This window comes from Hirsutella rhossiliensis (assembly GCF_020360975.1).
Source record: "Hirsutella rhossiliensis strain HR02 chromosome Unknown scaffold00017, whole genome shotgun sequence".
Taxonomy (NCBI): domain Eukaryota; kingdom Fungi; phylum Ascomycota; class Sordariomycetes; order Hypocreales; family Ophiocordycipitaceae; genus Hirsutella; species Hirsutella rhossiliensis.
The window spans coordinates 726,264-744,067 of NW_025408683.1; the positions used below are offsets into that span (position 1 = coordinate 726,264).

The following is a 17,804-nucleotide window of genomic DNA, read 5'->3' on the forward strand; positions in this document are numbered from 1 at the left end:
CGGGGCCAGAGACGCCCCCACGCCCCAGTGACATGGCGCGGCGTGCTTTCGAGGCCGCTCAGCGCCTGCGCAAGGTCAACGCCAAGTCAAGCCAAGTCAAGCCTCGTCTTTGCCCCGTTTACCCGTGACTATGCGGCTGTAAGCCGTGCAGTGAGACCCATGAGGCGCAACCGGGCCCGGGAGTGGAGGAGCCGGGTCAAGACGAGAGAGAGACCGAGATAATACAAATGAAGCCCAGCCAGCCAGTCAGCCAGCCGCAAACACTCATACGCACACCCCGTCTCTCCCTGCTTTCTCACTGCGCCAGATATTGGGTGAAGGAAAGCTGCTCGTGGCCGCCCACAGGTTGGCGCCTCCCGTCATGTATATTTCGCCGTACACCTTTGTTAGACGAAACATAAAAACGTCAAGAAATCATGATCCATCTACCCACACCGCTCGTGTCATTTTTGTATCCGCCCGCCCCCCCCCCCCTGCGGGGCCACCACCCACACACACACGCATACTCCTGTCTCTGCTATATCTGCCTCAACGCGTAACGCGGATAACTCCTCTCGGAATAGACAAAAATCCCAAACGGACGGTGAAAAGGGAGGAGATAAATAACCGGGCTGAAGCCGGGGAAGCTACATGGGTACAAAGGGGGGGAGGGGGTAGTGAGAGGATAAAGATTTGCGAGGGACAGGTATCCAGTAAAAAAAAGGGGTCGGAGAGAAAGAGTTGAAGAAATGAGGGTGGTGGTGGATGCCGCTATACCCGCAGAGCCAAGTCCATGGGCTCGGGCGGCCCCGATGGTGTCGGCCCGTCCATGTCGTGCATATCGCGCTCCTCCTCCATCATCTCGATGAGACTGTCGAGGTTTGTGTCGAGGCTCTCGCCGTCCTTGGGGTCGAGGCAGCGCTTGAGTAGCCTGCGGTACTTTTCAATCTTGTCGCCGACTCCCACCATGCTGAGGGCGTCGACGTAGTCGACCTCTGCCTGGCGCTGCTCGGCCAGCATCTGGCGCAGCTGGCGCGCCAGGCCTAGGCGCCCCTCAAACGGTTCGTCCGCGCCGCCCGAGGACGACGAGTCGCCGTTTGCGCCGCGGCTGAGCTCGCCGTCGACGGCCTGCTGGATGTGCAGCCGGTTCTGGTGCGAGATGAGCGACAGCACCTGGTGCTTGGCCAGGTTTGCCTCGCCGAGGATCCGGGCCGCCACGTCGTCGGGCTCGGTGCGCGCCTCCAGCTCGGCAATCTGCTGTCGCGCCGCCGCCAGCTCCGCCTGCGTGTTGCCGAGGATGCGCCGCGCCTCCGTCTCGGCCACGTGCTTCTCGTGCCACTCGTCGTCGTAGCTCTTGGCCAGGTCCTGGAACTTCTCGGCAATGAGCGGCGAGATGCGCGTCTGCACCGTTGTCGCCGCCGCCGACTGAAACGCCATGGTCGCCGGCGGCGGCGGCTTGCGCGCCTTGTCCGCCGCAAAGGCGTCCCGGAACGAGGCGTGCCGCTGCGAGTCGGGCGCAAACGGCGACGACGAGCGCTGGGGTCCGCGCTGCTTCTTGGCCGCGTTGAGGTCCATGATGAGGTCCTCGGCCCGGACGCCCTCGTGGTTGGCTACGTCTGACGAGGCGTTGCGGCCGAGCAACGCGCGGATGCATTTCCGCGCGTTGCGCCGCGCCGCCATGTGCAGCGCCGTGTTGCCGTCGTTGTCCTGCACGTCCAGCAGCTGCTGGAAGGCGCTGGGGTCCAGCGTTTCCTGCAGCCGGTTGAGGATGTTGTCGAGGTAGTAGCGCGAGCACGAGGGGCTGAACACGCGGCCGTTCTTCATGACGGCGGCGTGATGGATGACGGTGCAGCCCGCGTTGTCCCTGGCGTCGACCGTCTCAAAGAGCTCCTTCATGACGGCGGGGAAGGACTGCTTCTCGTAGCAGTTTGTGAAGTTGACAGATCGCATAAAGGGAGTCTCGCCGCGTATGTTCTTGACGGCGACGGCGGCGTTGAACCGCTTAAGCTGCTTGATGACGTCGACGTCGCCCATTGCCGACGCCCAGTGCAGAGCCGTGTGGTTCTCGGCATCGATGAGCCAGTTGGGTTGGAAGTTGGGCGGCGGATCTGGCTTGACTGCTGGCTGCTCGTTTCTAGAGAGGAGAAAATAGTCGAGCAGCTCGTCGCCGTAGACGGCGTGCTGCTGCTCCGTCAGATCCTGCATCTGCTCCTCGCGCTTGCGTTTCCGATGGCCCGTCGACATGTGCGCCATATCGTAGCGGTCATCGTCGGCCATGTACGAGGCCGAGGCGACGGTGAGATTGTCGGGTGTGTCTTCGTCGCCCATCATGGTGTCGCCATTGTCGTAGTCGTCGTGCATCATGACGGAGCCCGACGGCGTAAGCGCGGCAGGCTGCATCATGGCAGCAGCGGGCGGCAGAGGTTTGGGGGCCGTCCACTTGGGAGCGGCGGGCGCGCGGGCCTTGAAGGCCTTTGGCTTGGTCGCGTGCCTGGGCGCGGGGGGCGGGCTCTCGTCGCCGGGGACATACTCGAAGATGGGGCGTAGGCGATCGTAGGCGCTGTGGCGCTGTGCCAGGGCCTCGCCGGCCTCGAGGGGAATCCATGTACCTGTTGAAGCGGGCGTCGGCATCAATGCGCAAAGTCTCGACGGAGAGATGCGGGTGGGAGCGAACCTTGGTATTTGCCGTAGCCGCCCTGGATCTTCTCGTGTACGTCCTTTTGCACGTCTCGTTCGAGAATGCGTGTGCGGGCGGGCTTGTCGAAGCCAGCGGCCTTGAGGATGTGTGTGGCATTGATCCAATCGTCATGCCGCCTCCGCATGACATGCTCCTTTGAATCGTCTCCGAATTGGAACTCGTACACTGGTATCTGGGTCATGTCAGCGTGATTGAAGGTGGCAAGTGTGTGATATTTGGGCAGAGGATGCTTCGGTAGGGCACGTTTGCAGAGGCATGCCGGCATGGGCGTCTTGCTTACCCCACTGTACGTTGCACTGTAGACACCCGGGCCTGTTGCGGCGGCGCCTTTGACCATGCTGGCGGCTCAGAGGATGGCAGCGGTCAATAGTGCCATGAAAAGCCTTGAAACACAGGCGAGATGAGACTGGATATTGGCGTCGCGCCGCGAGCTGGTGGTCCACGAGCTGTCCGAGATGTGCTAGAACGAGAAGAAGTCGGCGTCGGATGATGAAGGAAGGAAATCGTGTCGTCTGGCCAGGCAGAGAGAGGTATCCGGTGCGAGCGATCGGGAGGGGATTTGCGAGCGTCGTTGCAGGGTTGGCAAAGCCGCAGGGAAGCAGGTGGCACGTAAGCGACGCGGTCTGGGCGGAGGGAGACGCGACTTAAAGTGTTTTTGCTGCCTCAGGCCCCGCGTCCCGCCCTTGGCTGGGCGCACGTGATATCCACGCCCCAAGTTCCGGTAGGTAGGTATCTAGGCAGGTACCCCCCTTCAGGTACCTTTCGGCCTGGACAGGTCGGTACGTTCCTAGAGTAAGCCAGCGCGTCACATTATCGCGACTCCTTGGATGCAGACACACAAGCTCTCCACACAGCATTCTGGCCCCAAGACGTCGCCGATATTCACCCCTTGACGACCCCTTGGAGACTACCGAGAGCTTTCTTGCAGCATAGTAGCTTGCCGCATCCTCCCCCCCAACACCCGATCTTGTCCCTGCGCTGAGCTCCCTCCCCTCCCCCCGACAGCAACCCACAAGAGGCGGCGACGGCGTATTCGAGACGCAGAGCAGCGGCCGACACAAAGTCAGAGCGATAGGCGTTGACGGTGGGCTCGGAAGCTTGGTGAGCCTACCTCTCGCGCGAGCAGCTCTCAGTCATGACGGAATCGCTGCACAACGCACCCATTGTGCTCGACAATGGCTCCGGCACCATCCGTGCCGGCTTCGCAGGCGACGACCTCCCAAAGTGCTTCTTCCCCTCGTGGGTCGGCCGCCCAAAGCATCTCAGAGTACTGGCCGGTGCCCTCGAGGGGGATGTCTTTATCGGGCAAAAGGCGGCCACGGAGCTGAGGGGGCTGCTGAAGATCCATTACCCCCTGGAGCACGGCATTGTCACGGATTGGGACGACATGGAGAGGATATGGGAATACGTGTACGGAGAGGGTCTCAAGACTCTCAGCGAAGAGGTTTGCACAGAAGCCCATGTTCCGCAGAACTCGAGCTGACGTCGACCGCGCAGCACCCCGTCCTCTTGACCGAGCCCCCCCTAAACCCCCGCAGCAACCGTGACACGGCGGCCCAAATCCTCTTTGAGACCTTCAACGTGCCCGCCCTGCACACGTCCATCCAAGCGGTGCTATCCTTGTACGCCAGCGGACGGACAACGGGCATTGTCCTGGACTCGGGCGACGGCGTGTCGCATGCGGTTCCCGTGTACGAAGGCTTTGCCATGCCGAGCAGCATCCGCCGCATCGACGTTGCCGGGCGCGACGTGACCGAGTATCTGCAGATGCTGCTTCGCAAGAGCGGCTACATCTTCCACACGAGCGCCGAGAAGGAGGTGGTGCGGCTGATCAAGGAGAGCGTCTCGTACGTGGCACACGACCCCAGGAAAGAGGAGAGGGACTGGATCGGCGTCAAGCCCAACGAGAGCAAGTTTGCAGAGTATACGCTGCCGGATGGGCATAAGCTCAAGGTCAGATGTTGTTGCCGGTTACGTGTTCTGGCAGACGCTAACACGCCGCGTGCAGATTGGCCCCGAGCGGTTCAGGGCCCCCGAAATCCTCTTCGACCCCGAGATTATGGGGCTCGAGTACCCCGGCGTGCACCAAATCGTCGTCGACGCCATCAATCGGACGGATCTGGACCTGCGCAAGTCGCTGTACAGCAACATTGTGCTGTCGGGCGGCAGCACGCTGACCAAGGGCTTTGGCGACCGGCTGTTGACGGAGCTGCAGAAACTGGCAGTCAAGGACATGAGGATCAAGATCTTTGCGCCGCCAGAGCGCAAGTACTCGACGTGGATTGGTGGAAGCATCCTCGCGGGCCTGAGCACGTTTCGCAAGATGTGGGTGAGCGTTGACGACTGGCACGAGAACCCCGACATTATCCACACCAAGTTTACGTGATGAGCGCAGGCAAAGGTGCCTGCTGCCGCGCCGGCCGGCGGACGATGACGACGGGAGGGGTTGACAAGGGCAGCTGCTGGCTTTCAGTTTCAGGCACGTCGCCGGAGTCGAGACACGGGCAATGGAGAGGTCGGGGTCATGGGACGATTTGCGCGATAGAGAAAGAAAGAGCGAGCGTAATGATACCCCTGTGTGCGTTTTGCCGGCGACATGGTTGCGTGCTCTCGAATCGGACCATGTCGACGAAGCCAAAGATGAATTGCTGGGTTGAAATGCGGTTACAATGTCGATATGCACAGGACTGCAGGCGTTGCGGTGGTGCATGGGGCATTGATGGATGAATGGGTTGTAGCTGACGTCGTCAGACGGGGTGGATGCATATCGGAGTGGGTATATTATGATGAACTACGGATAGAATAGAAGAAAATCGAGCCGTGTTTTTTCTTTTCATAGTTTCAAGACCCTGTCCGAGGCTGCTTCCCAACCGTTTATGAGAAATGGATAACTATGTAGAGAATGGGTCAAACGCCTCAGACCCTTTTCGCTTCAAAAGAAAGGGAGCGAAATCGAAATTAAGCCGGCTCAAATCTCGGGTGAATTGCTCCCGCTCATGTCATGCATTCCAACGACGTCTTGCGGCCCCCGAGCCGCACGGGCAACAGCCTGGAAGTGGAGCCGAGGAAGCTGCGGGCGCTGCTGGCCGAGGCGGCGTCGCTGCGGACAGACGAGGCAGACGAAGAGGCGGGGGAAGCGGAAGCGAGCAGGCTGTCGCGGGAATAGGCGTTGCCGGCGCCGCCGCGGCCGCAGAAGCCGCTGAGGGCGGGCGGGGGCAGAAGGACGGGGGGGGCCGGGGCGGAGGCGGCGGCGGAGGCGGCGGGGCGGACGTTGCCTGCGCCGCCGACGCCGGTAAAGAAGGGCCGCGAGGGGTTGGGCGGCGTGGCTGTGCGGGCGGTTGAGGGGCGCTGGGGGGGAGGGACGGTGGTGATGTTGCCGGCGCCGCCGCGGCCGTAGCGGACGGGGGGGGAGGGGGTTGGAGAGGAGGAGGAGGAGGAGGAGGAGGAGGAGGAAGCGGCGGCTCTGGGGGCGAACAAGGAGAGGGCGCCGCGCATTGTTTTGGGGGGATGATGATGCAGCGGCGCTGGAGTTGTGATGCAAGGGCCGATGGATGGATGGATGGACTAACTGTCTGACTGACTGTCTGACTGACTGACTGACTGACTGACTGACTGACTGACTGACTGACTGACTGACTGACTGACTGACTGACTGACTTGACTGTCTGTCTGACTGACTGTCTGTCTGAACTGTCTGTCCACCGCTCCAACCGGGCCCTTTTGTCCTTTTAACTCCCGCCGGCTGGAAAGGCTTGGGCAGTCACCAGACCAGGCGATGCGGGCGTGGCGCCTGCCATTACGTACAAGAATCCTGAGCGAGGCAAAAGGACGAAGCACAAACAGGCAGTACCTAATACCTACAGTAAGGTAGTAAGTTGCAAAGTACGGAGTACGTACTCCGTACTGTAGTTACAGTTACAGCCTTTGCTCGCCAGGTCAGCTGAGGCCTGTTGGACGCGGGGGCGGCTGGTGTTTAATATGGACAGAGACCCACAGTGCACGTGCCAGGTACGTACAGATAAGTCCGAGCGAGGTAATACGGATTATAATTCATCCTTGCGAAATTCAACATGGCATAGTTTCGTCTATCCTTCTTTCTCGAATACCGTTTGTCCTTCTTTCTCGAACAACGTCTATCCCTCTTTCTCGAACACAACTCTCTCGCCAGACGGTAGGTAGGGGACGGGGTCCCTCAATGGCGTTGAAACAGGTGTGTGCATCATAACTCGCATCTCAGCCCCTCAAACATGATGTAAATGGCCATGATCCTGTCGCCATTCACAAGGTCACAAGGAGTCCTTGTCGTTGACCGGATCGCCCTATTCTACCACGCCGTCTCGCTTGAGCAATCGAAACGCCGTCCCTCGGCAACTCGAACCACCCAGGGTCCTACCTAGTCTTCATCTGGTGAAACCAGCGAGCAGTCGCTGCCTCCAAAGTTGGTGCCCAAGATGCCGCCCACAATTGCATAGAGCTATGCGAATCAGTCTGCGTTCGTGCTGGAGCTCCCGCCAGCCTACTTACCGGTCCCTCGATGGACGGCGCCGTCTTGCAGCACGTCGGCGATTTCTGCTGACAGAGCTCCTTGAAACGCCTGTATCCCTCTGGCATGATCCTGACTGGGGCAAATCGTCAGCCACGCCCGCCAGCGACTGGTACCCTCCGGGACGTACGTTGTGAGCACTGGCTGGACCGGTTCCGGCCGTGTCTGCAGCAGAACGGAAGCTTGGAACCGCAGATCTTGATTTGGCTGCCCCTGGGGGCCACCTCGACCAGCGCCGAGACGCCGACGGACAATAGCGCGAGGACGGCGACGAGCTGCATGGCCACGGCGACCTTTGTCAATCTTGGAATGTGTGATGACAATGGGACGCAGCACGTCACGCGAGGAGCGGCGACGGAATATATATCTTGAGATGAATCCATGCACCGACGTGTGTGTTTTCGGTGACAGGAATGAAGCCCGGCGAGGGAGACAACTCCGGGAAATGGAATTCATGTGCGGAAACAAAGAGAGGGGAATTCCCCTTTGACTTCTTTAAGAAGCCCCGGTGCCTTGTATCTAGTTTGGCGACATCAACGCTGAGCAAAGTCTCCATTACAAGACCTTTCGCGCCAAAGATTGACCTTGTTTTCAATCCCACGTCGCAATAACCCCACGACTCTGGGATGATGGAGGATTCCGCCCAAGCCAGGTGGAAAACAAGCCCTGCTGGAAACACGGGAAGACTTGGAGAGCCGGTCCATCTCTCCAGATCGTCGGCCAGGGTTGCCGAATCGGACAGTCCTCTGGCTCGCTGCAGAGCTGAACGGATGCCGCTCGCGGGTCATGCGTGGCGTGAGACATGGGGAGAATGTCTCGGTGAGGGGGGGGGCCATTCGGCATGTCCTACCGGCGTGGCCGCCAGACGATGACGGGAGCAGCCGTGCTTGTGCCGTCAAATGCTGGCAAGTGACTATGTCGTGCGACTGGGCTTGCATGCCGGGCTGCTCTAGGAAGATGTGGACGACGAGTTCGCCATCCATTGCCGTGTCAGGACGATCCTTGCATCCCATTCTGAATCATGTTCGAGCCACTCTGGCCTGGACGTTAAACACTGAACCAAGCCAGCTATGGCCCCTTGCCTGGAAAAGGCCGTGCCTCTCGGGAGTAGCTGGAATGCACGCAGGCACATCTCGTTGAACTCTGCAAGGGCTGCTTGTCTCGGGGGGGCTCACGTCGGCCTCGCGCCCCCTTTGCCGACGACGCAAGCGAGCCATTCACTTGAGGATCCCTGCTGAGACTGGTGCTTGAGTGCTCAAACTGTGTAACCAGACTCTCGCCCTGCATTGGTATATACATTGGGGGAAAATCAAAGGCCTCTTCGTCGTCGAACCTTTGGTTAGGCACCCGACCAGCCTGTGGAATGCTTTCGGGATCTCTCTCCGGCCATGTCGCGTGAAGACGCGGTACCGACCTGAGTGCATATCCGGCGCATCTCCGCCTCAAGGAAGGGACTTTGGCATGGGGAGGTTCTGATTGAGGTGCCGTCGGATGCACATATCCCCATGAAGTCACGTCCGGCCCACGCGGTGATCCCGGAGGAGGGGATTGACACTCCGGGCTGGGATAGAGAGCATCTTCTGAACGAGTCTTTGGTGATTATTCACTTGGGAAGGCCTGTTTCTCATGGCTCATTCTCTGTCGTCGACCGATGAGACATGATCACGAGTTTTTCATCAAAATCAGAGCAGAGAAGCCTCATGAAGTATAACAGCTCGGCGGAACACAATACTTGTTACCGGTCTATTCCGGACCCACGCTGGAGGGCTCGTCTCTCCGGACTCGACATGCGTGGCCTCGGAGACGCGACTCATACTCTTACCCGTGAGACTCCGCATCACACGTCGTATCGGGCTGTATTCCGTACGAACGATGTTACGAAGACCTTCATCAGCTGGACAAGGGCGTGATGGAAATGGTCGCTCTTCACGCCAGAGATGAACTGCGTGTAGACCTCTCATCAGCCTCTTGTGAGACCGGCCACTTGAATATTTCCACGAGGCAGCGGCATTCTCGTGCGTCCTCGGTTCGAGAAACATTTCGCAAAGCAGCATCTTGGAGCAGCGTGGCCCTGCCTGGCTGCGACGGTGTCACGCAGCTCTGGAGGAGTCTGGGCAGTAGCACCAACTTGCGGCTTGCTGGAGGGCCTCCCTCGCTCTCTCGGCGTGACTTTTTTTCTCGCGGGCCACAATGGCGTCGAGGAGAGCTGAGTTGGCCGAGGTCTGGGTTTCCAAGCGTCGACGACAGGGTGGCTGCAAGACCTGGTCAAGCTCACCGGCTGAGGCCATCTCCGCCTTGAATACTGCTCCAATCTGATGCTCGGATAGACAGACATGAGGACGCCAGAAATGAAATAAAAACACACGGTTCCATCAAACGTCCATCTGGTCTTGATGCATTGGCAAGACCCCGTTCCCAGCTGATGGACAAGGAGGCCGTTGGAGTGTGGTGCAAGCTTGGAGAGCAACAGCGGTCCCGGCCGGACGGAGACGCAAGCGAGGCGTGTCTTGGCTCTTCCTGTGCCCTTGAGTTGTTCAAAGGTAACCATTCTTGTGACCGGTTTGAGCCATAATACGGGCAGCAATCTGATTTATACCTCGGCCCAAGCCTCGGCTCAAGACATGCTCCAAACTCGAGCCCACGCCGCGGCGAAGCCCGTCTCCGAAGCGAATCGGCAGTCTTAGCATAAAATGCTGGACAAAGCCGTCTGACGAGAGCAGTAATGTCACGTCACCAGGCTCCGTCTCATGACTGTGCTCACCCCGACATCCCTGTCTGAGACTGGTGCCTTGCAGGGCCTCGCTCAGCCTCCTCGCAAGCTGACCGGGTCCGCGTGTCCCCGATCTCACTGTGCTGCCGGCTGATGCGACCTCTCAGCGTCCTGCCTTTTCCGGTAAACGGGGGAGCATGGCTCGCATCCACGCTGCCGATTTGGGGTGAGGTGTATTGGCACATGTCTTGCAAGGGGTCCCTGCGGAGGCCCCCAAGCTCGCCGCCCTGTCTCTGTTAGTCGTCATGCCAGTTAACACAAGCTCCTGCTGCTCCCCGGGGCCGACGGTACAAATAGGCCAGAGCCGTTAGTTGGCCATGCTCCTTCCGTCTGTCTCTCGCCATCCTTCTTTGATGAATCACCATGAAGTCCTTTGTCGGCCTCGCCTTGGCCTTGGCATCTGCCGGGACTGCAAAGGGGGATGGAGCAGGCTCGAATGACGCAAGCTGTGTAAGTCCGGACCCCCTTCTTGGTCCGAGAGGGAGCTTTGGCCGAGATAACCCTCCGTCTCCAGTGCAGAGCCCTCTCCCACGCTCTCCGGCCCATCTACCACGGCCCGTCGTCGCCCGACTATGACGACCTCATCAAGGCGCGCTGGTCCGGCACGGCGGTGCTGCACCCGGGCTGCGTCGTGACGCCCAAGTCGGCCCGGGACGTGTCCGCCATCATCAAGATGGTGACCAAAAAGCAGTGCAGGTTCGCCGTCAAGGCCGGCGGCCACAACGCCAACCCGGGGGCCAACAGCATCGACGGCGGCGTGTCCATCGACCTCGGCGGCCTGGACTCGGCGCGCCTCGCCCGCGACCGCGCCTCGGTGACGCTCGGCGCCGGGCTCAGCTGGGGCCGGGCGTACGACCGGTTCAACAGCAGCCGCATTGGCTTCCCCGGCGGCGTGTGCGAGGACGTCGGCGTCGGCGGCCCCTCGCTGGGCGGCGGCCAGTCGCTGTTCCAGGCCAAAAGGGGCTGGGCCGTCGACAACATCCTCAGCTACGAGCTGGTGCTGGCGTCGGGGGACGTGGTCCGCGCCAGCCAGACGAGGCACCCGGACCTGTTCAAGGCGCTCAAGGGCGGCAACACCAACTTCGGCATCGTCACGCACGTCGAGTTTGCCGCCTTTGACCTCGACGACATCTGGGGCGGCGAGGTCCGCGTCAGTCTGAACGGGCCCCAGGCCAGCCGGGCAGAGATGCTCGACCGCATCTGCCACGCCACCGTCGACTTTGTCCGGAACAACAACAACGATCTCGACACGGGGCTGCAGGTCGCCACGGCCTATCTCAGCGGCAACAAGGGCCAGCTCGTCGACTTGGCCCTCTCCAACACGGCCGGCGTGGAGAACGCCAAGGCTGCCCGGCCGTTCCTGAAGATGCCCAACCAAGTGTCGAACGCGGCTCGTCGCACCAAGGTTGCCGACTTTGTGCACGAGGTCAGCAAGTTTGTGCCCAAGGGCTTCCGGTGAGCATGCTGGCCTGCCTCGCGTGTCTGCATCGTGCCCTGACAGTCTCGACAGTCAAGTCACGGCCAGCCTGACCATCGCCAACGACTACCAGACTCTCCGTGAGATCTGGGATGCCACCGACAAGGTGTACAACGATCTTCCGCAAAAGGAGAAGGTGGACTGGATCATCCAGCTCATCCCCCAGCCCAAGGTCCAGCAATCGTATGCCAAGAAGCGCGGTGGCAACAGCCTCGGCCTGGCCAACGTCAAGGAAGACCAAATCGGTAAGATCCAGCACAAGACGTCATGCGTAGCACCATGACGAAGCTGACTGAAGTGATGTCCACGTCTAGTCTTCTGGCTGGCATCGCGATGGACCGACCCCAGCCTCGACGACATGATGGAAGCCGCGCGCCGAAAGTTCATCGACGTCTCCGAGGCCGTGGCCAAGAAGCACGGCACATACTCTCCCTTTCTCTACATCAACTTTGCCGCCCCTTCCCAGGAGCCCCTCTGCGGCTACGGGGCCGAGAGCGTGGCGTTTCTGAACAAGACTGCCAAGAAATACGATCCGCACGGCGTTTTCCAGACCCTGATGCCGGGGGGATTCAAGATTAGCAAGGCCAAGTGCGCTCGGGGCGGGCTTAGTTATGTGTAAAGTAGGGCCGGGGGGGGGTATTGGACACTGTTGGTGCCAGCTAAGAAGTGAGCGTTTCAACTCGGAACTGGTTGTTTGGCTCGATTTGTACTCTAAAGACGACGGGCAGCGTCAGGACTGACTCGAGTATTAACTTTAACCTGGCAAAAGCACTCTGGCTGGTTTACAATAGCCCGTCTAAGCAACGGGGCGGAAATCTGTCTCTGTTCCATGTCTATGGTCTATAACTCTATATGCATCACTTAACCCGTCTAGGATAAAACACCATGACCATGTGCCACTGAAGATACGCCGCGAGAAAGAACAGCCAGGTGCCGACAAAGTTGACGACGGCCGGCGACAGCATGTCCTCGGGGACCACGATGTTGTACAGGCTCGCCAGGGACAGCGACAGGGCGCCGAGCATGTTCCAGAAGGAGGCGTGCCAGGCGACGGACATGACGGCCGGCTTGTACCAGCGCTCCTGGGCCAGCATGGTCAGGGCCAAGCCGCCCGCGGCGAGCAGCGCGCCGCCGACGGTCAGCGGGATGAGGACAAAGTTGCGCAGCCTGTCGGGGAAGGCCGGGTCCTCGGGCGAGCCCAGCAGCACGGGGTTCCCGCCGACGGCCGCCGTGGTGAGGATCAGGCCGCCCGACATGGACACGAGGCCGGCGCGGAAGGCCGGGTTGGGCAGGAAGACGGCGCGGAACTCGGCGCCCGACGGGAACCAGACCCATTCCTTGCTCCCGAGCAGGGCTGGGTTGTACCTCGGCGGCGGCGCGTAGCCCTTTTCGCCGTCCAGGGCGTCGTCGTCGGAGACGGGGCCCCGGTTGACGTTGAACGAGGCAATCGTCGCCAGGTTGCCGCCGAGGAAGAACATGCCGGCGCCGATGGTGATGGTGGTCGGAAACGCAACCTCCATCTCGCCGGGGAAGGCCGTCTCGGGAAACACGAGGGGCATGAGGGCGAAGAAGGAGCTCGCCGTGAAGGATGTGCTGCCGACGATGAACAGCACGGCCACGACCCACTGCGCGTCGCGGCACGGGTAGACGCTGAGGATCCTCCTGAGGCCCTCGGCGAAGCCAATGTTGTCCGGCTCCGCCGACCCGGGCCCGTCGTTGTCCCAGTCGGGGTCGTAGGGGACGGCTTCTGCGCTCGAGGCCCGCTCGAGATCGCAGTTTTCCTTAAAGGCCGGCCAGTCGACCGGGTTGAAGGTCCGACGCCGGGCGCCGGTGCCGTCCTCGAGGTCCGGGCGGCGGAAGACGGGGGGCGCGATGGTCGACCGGCGATAGGCGGTGGCGCTGTTCATCCTGGACGGCGTGGAGAAGACGCAAAGAAAGCAAGCAAGACGCGCTGTGTAAATTGAAAAATGGAAATAGTCACCGGCTAGAAAATCAAACAAGAGACGAAATCACCAGAAAATGACAATAAATTCAACGCTGACGAGCCAAAAGGGTCTCGTCGACAGCGGACAGCCCCAAGTTGATATTCGACGTCGACGGCCAACAAGAGCTCAATTACAAAGCTATACGGAAAAAGCAGGCGGAAGAGACGCAGATCGTCAGGGTGTGAAACGGCAGGCCTGGCGGGCGGTGCGTTTGAGCACGAATCAGCATATCTGCCGGTCCATCAACGGGCCAGCAACGGGTTCTGCATCGGAGGAATCCGCCAGGGCAGAACACACATGCGTTTGAACTTTGGCGAACGGGGACAGCGACCAGGATACCAAGCCGCGCTCCCACCCGCCCACGGCTCGAGGTCATGGTGGTGTGACGGCCTCGGCATTGCATCGTCGCGCAAAGGGTGCGTCCACCTGTCATTCAACATGGCAGCCGGCCACGTTGGCCGCAGTGCCAATTCCGAGCCAGAGCCCCAGATTCTCTACCCGTCTCGCCAGTGAACGGCCGGGCTCCCAAGGGTTTTCAAATCAACACGCGCTTCAACACCCGTCTCGACGGGCGGACAGGGCGTTTCGCAGCCCACCACATAGACATAGAGCTTCTCCAGACGCCCTCCGTCAGCCTGCGGAGGCGGGCCTTTGCGCTAGCACATTGCAGAGAGGGTGGACATGTAGAGAGAGGGCTGTGGCGCCGAAGCCGTCGACGCTGCCGCCCTCTGGGAACAGCGTCTTGCTCCACGGCGTCTACAGCTGCGTGTGCTCTTTCACGTTTACGGCCAGCTCCCAGTGCTTGGGGTAACAAGTCGACGAGAGATAAAAAGCAACTCAATCATCTACATTTCTCGACATGCAAGTCTCGTCCAGATTCGGGCATGGATGGAGCGCCAGGCCCGTGAAAATGCCGCCGGTCAATTACACGTTAGCTTGCGTCAGCTCGACGTCCGAGGTTTCGGAAGGCGCCGAGGCTCGGAAAGGTTCAAGGGGCTCGGCACAGCTCGCTGCTATATGCAAGTCCTCTGCGGAAAGGCCCGAGGGGCCCGGGCATACCAGAGCTGGGTTTAGAATTAACTCTATCCGACACCCAGCGCCAGGGCGGGCCGGGGCTCCGGGCCGAGCTCCGGGGTAACGTCCGGTCTTTACGGCACTCTGGACATGCAATTGCGGCCCTGCGCACGGCGTGGCTTGATCGAACTACCTACACACATGGCTCGAGCCGGTGCGTGAACCGCCTTCTAGAGCGTCATGCCCGCTGTCCATCCAGACTTGCCGGCTGGACGCTTCTCCACACTCCACCGGCAAAGCTTGGCCGTGAAAGCGGAGCGCCGAGGGTGGAGATGAAACGCAGCTGGGACAAGAAACAGTCCGCCGGGGACTTTTCCGGGGGGGGGGGCGAAGGGGGGGCATGTCATGCTTAACCGGCCATTACAGCACCGTCCTGCTCGGCCGGCCTTTTATTAAATAGCTTATTCCCCGTTTCCCTAGTCGCCGAGGCTGACGCAAGCTCCTCTGTATGACAAGAAAGACAAACGAAGATGCAACGGCAACTGTCCGACGCACCTCGAGCCCACGCACCTCGAGCCCACGCTCCTCGAGCCCACGCACACCCCCCGCGCGGTGAAATTCGAGCCATGGAGATTCCACCGACTTTGTAAATCAAAAAGAAAACAGCATTTGCCCCGTCCCCAACGCCCGGTGCAACGCCCGTTGCAACGCCCAAATGCATCCATGCCCGTCTCCCGCTTTCGTATCGCACGTAGCATGACCAGCCGTGGCTCCCTTGCCTCGTCATCGTCGCCGTCACCCCCTAGGCGCCCAGGCTCATCCAGCCAAACATGCCGCACGCCGCCCCCAGCACCACCAGGGTGGCGATGCTGGCGCCCGCCTTGTCGCCCGCCGTAATCACCTTGCCGTGCTTCTGGAAGTCGTCGCCGCTGCTGCCCGCGTCTGGGTCGCCCTTCGACGTGCCGCCCGACGTCTGCGTGACGGGCCCCTTGGCCTTCCCGATGAGCTGCGACGCCACGGCCGACAGCACTCCCATTTCCTGGCCCGCTCCCGTCTTGCCGTCGTACGTGCCCGACGCCCACTTGAACCCGCACTGCCGCCCGAGGGCGCCGCCGGTGCACTGTTTGATGGCCGCCTCGGCCGACTTCTTGAGCACCGGGTTGATCATCTCGGCCGTAAATGGCGCGAGCTGCGTGATGACCGAGTACCACCGGTGCACAAAGCCCTTGAACGTAATCATGTCCGTCGTGCACGTGTTGATGTTTTCGCACGACGGCTCGACGGCGATGCCGTTGGGGAAGAAGGTCTGGAGGCCGCGCGAGACGAGCTTCTCGGTTCTATCCCTCCACATTTGTGCTCCGTTGGTCTGCAACGACAAGTGTCAGTAATCGAGGCGCCATGGTCGAGGGCAAGACATACGTGATTGTACATAAAGGCCGCGCCCTGGGCAAAGACACCGTTGTTGTACGAGAACTGGGCCTTGTTGATTTCCTTGCACTGGGTGTTGATGTTGGCGCCGTCGTAAATGGCATACGTGTCGGCGTCGATGAAGCCAATCTTTTCCATCCAGTCCCACGTCTTGATGGCCCAGTCCGAGTAGGTGGCGTTGCCGGTGTAGCGGGCCAGGCGGGCGCCGAGGTTGAAGAAGCAGCCGTTGGCGATGCCTGATGTGGGTCAGCCACGACATACGTCAGCATCAAGTCCGGGGTCACGCACTGTTCTTGTAGTTGTAGCCGTTGTTGGAAAAGGGAATCTGCCAGCGCAGGCCGCCGCCGCACGTGTCGTCGTGGCGGTCGGGGCTGGCCTGGGTGTTGAAGACGGCCTGGGCGAGGGCCAGCCATTGGGGCTTGTCCGAGGGTGGGTTGGGGAACTTGTTCTCAGCAGCGAGCATGGCCGACATGCCCCAGAAGCCCTGGTCGTCGTTGCCGAGCGAGGCGGTGACGTTGCGGGGCATGTAGTCTCTGTGCTCACCGACCTGGAACTGCATGGCCTCCATGACCTCGTCGTTGTAGGTCGAGTCGCCCGTCCAGGCCCAGTAGTCGATGAGGGTCCCCCACATGGCACCGCCCTCCCACCAGTAGTAGTCGCCGGCGGGAGGAGGACCGGGAAGAATGCCGGGCGTCTGGCCCGTTTGGTTTCCCTTGTAGTACTGCAGCATGTCCCAGGCGAGGGTGCTGGCCGTCTGCTTGATTGCGGCTGCGAAGAGTCAGCAACAACGGTGGCCTCTCCGTGGGAGTGTACGCACCGTCAGAGGCAATGGAGAAGGAAGATGAGCCCTGGGCGTGGACAAAGCTCGCGACCGCCAGCAAGGTGGCGACGCCTGGCAATGAGGACTTCATGATTAAAGGCGGAGGCTGGGAATGGGCGAAGAGGCGAGCGCGCGCGCGCGCAGTACGGCGAAAGGGCGAATACAATGAAGCGAGCGACGGCGAGGACGAGGGTATATAGCGACAGAGAGCGCAGACAAGGCTGGCTATAGGAGCGGTGGATGGAAGTTTGCCTGCTGCGATGGATCGTCGTCGTCGTCGGTCGCGGGACAAGGGGGACAAGGGGGAGAAAGCGGCGAAGGCGGCAAAAGCGGCGAAGACAGTCAGGAGACGAGGGAGAGAGAGAAAGGCCACAAGTTGACGATGGCCCCGAACGACGGGATGTTTGGGTCGGGGCGGGAACGGGTCTGAAGGAGAAAGGGGGGGCGAGGCGTGTTTATGTTTGAGGAACGAGGAATGAAGGAATGGGGAAGCGAGGGTGGGTCGAGGAGGGAAGTGAGAGGGGGCAGGCTAACGGAAAACAGCCCTAAAACGGGGTGGATTTACAGAGCCGTCCCGCGGTGGTTCAGGCCCCGCCAGGCCAATAAACGCCTGGGGCTGCAGGCCGTTTTGGCGGCGGTTAGGGGTGACGTAAAGCCCCGTACGGAGTAATCGGCATCAGATGCAGCGCGTCCACTTTTCGGTGCAGGTACAGGGATATTTGATTTGTCTGCCGCTGGATGATTGGCGATGAATGGCGATTGTTTGTTTCCGTCTCTGCTTCCGTCTTTGAGCTGCTTGCTCGGTCGCGGCGACAACACCAGACACAGTCAATGATGTGCCTTCTGGTGACGAACATACGCAGGGCGCCCCAAAGATCTACCGGCACCGCCCCCCTCTCCAGGCGCCATATAATTACGCAAGCTACACGATTGAGACGGAAAAAGAAACGAAATAGTTCTCGTCAATTCGAGCTGATTTCAAATGGTCCGCAGAAGAAGCGTGCTTCGTAGAACAGCTGGAATGACCGGCCACGGCGGCGCCTCTGGATCATCATCCTCCGCTCGACCCGCCAACGCACCCACTTACGCG

The 17,804-nt window shown here is 60.7% G+C and overlaps 7 protein-coding genes across 7 annotated transcripts; 2 read left to right on the plus strand and 5 right to left on the minus strand.

The window, feature by feature from the left end:
- Positions 1-750: 750 nt before the first annotated feature.
- HRG_10794 (ankyrin repeats (3 copies) domain-containing protein) lies at positions 751-3,014 on the minus strand (the record flags this gene model as incomplete). Its single annotated transcript, XM_044869264.1, has 3 exons — positions 751-2,588; positions 2,654-2,849; positions 2,958-3,014. The coding sequence occupies 3 exons, from the start codon at positions 3,012-3,014 to the stop codon at positions 751-753; spliced, it is 2,091 nt and encodes a 696-aa protein (XP_044715613.1).
- Positions 3,015-3,812: 798 nt separating this feature from the next.
- HRG_10795 (actin domain-containing protein) lies at positions 3,813-5,063 on the plus strand (the record flags this gene model as incomplete). Its single annotated transcript, XM_044869265.1, has 3 exons — positions 3,813-4,121; positions 4,175-4,630; positions 4,686-5,063. The coding sequence occupies 3 exons, from the start codon at positions 3,813-3,815 to the stop codon at positions 5,061-5,063; spliced, it is 1,143 nt and encodes a 380-aa protein (XP_044715614.1).
- A 608-nt stretch (positions 5,064-5,671) lies between these two features.
- Positions 5,672-6,172, minus strand: HRG_10796 (uncharacterized protein; the record flags this gene model as incomplete). Its single annotated transcript, XM_044869266.1, has 1 exon — positions 5,672-6,172. The coding sequence occupies one exon, from the start codon at positions 6,170-6,172 to the stop codon at positions 5,672-5,674; it is 501 nt and encodes a 166-aa protein (XP_044715615.1).
- Positions 6,173-7,070: 898 nt separating this feature from the next.
- On the minus strand, positions 7,071-7,501 carry HRG_10797 (uncharacterized protein; the record flags this gene model as incomplete). The annotated part of the gene is made up of 3 exons (XM_044869267.1): positions 7,071-7,151; positions 7,202-7,296; positions 7,351-7,501. 3 exons carry the CDS (start codon positions 7,499-7,501, stop codon positions 7,071-7,073), a joined length of 327 nt encoding a protein of 108 aa, XP_044715616.1.
- A 2,852-nt stretch (positions 7,502-10,353) lies between these two features.
- HRG_10798 (FAD binding domain-containing protein) lies at positions 10,354-12,086 on the plus strand (the record flags this gene model as incomplete). The annotated part of the gene is made up of 4 exons (XM_044869268.1): positions 10,354-10,440; positions 10,505-11,445; positions 11,492-11,712; positions 11,782-12,086. 4 exons carry the CDS (start codon positions 10,354-10,356, stop codon positions 12,084-12,086), a joined length of 1,554 nt encoding a protein of 517 aa, XP_044715617.1.
- A 238-nt stretch (positions 12,087-12,324) lies between these two features.
- On the minus strand, positions 12,325-13,374 carry HRG_10799 (uncharacterized protein; the record flags this gene model as incomplete). The annotated part of the gene is made up of 1 exon (XM_044869269.1): positions 12,325-13,374. The coding sequence occupies one exon, from the start codon at positions 13,372-13,374 to the stop codon at positions 12,325-12,327; it is 1,050 nt and encodes a 349-aa protein (XP_044715618.1).
- Positions 13,375-15,268: 1,894 nt separating this feature from the next.
- On the minus strand, positions 15,269-16,805 carry HRG_10800 (glycosyl hydrolase family protein; the record flags this gene model as incomplete). Its single annotated transcript, XM_044869270.1, has 4 exons — positions 15,269-15,832; positions 15,886-16,130; positions 16,183-16,662; positions 16,712-16,805. 4 exons carry the CDS (start codon positions 16,803-16,805, stop codon positions 15,269-15,271), a joined length of 1,383 nt encoding a protein of 460 aa, XP_044715619.1.
- Between the last annotated feature and the right edge of the window lie 999 nt (positions 16,806-17,804).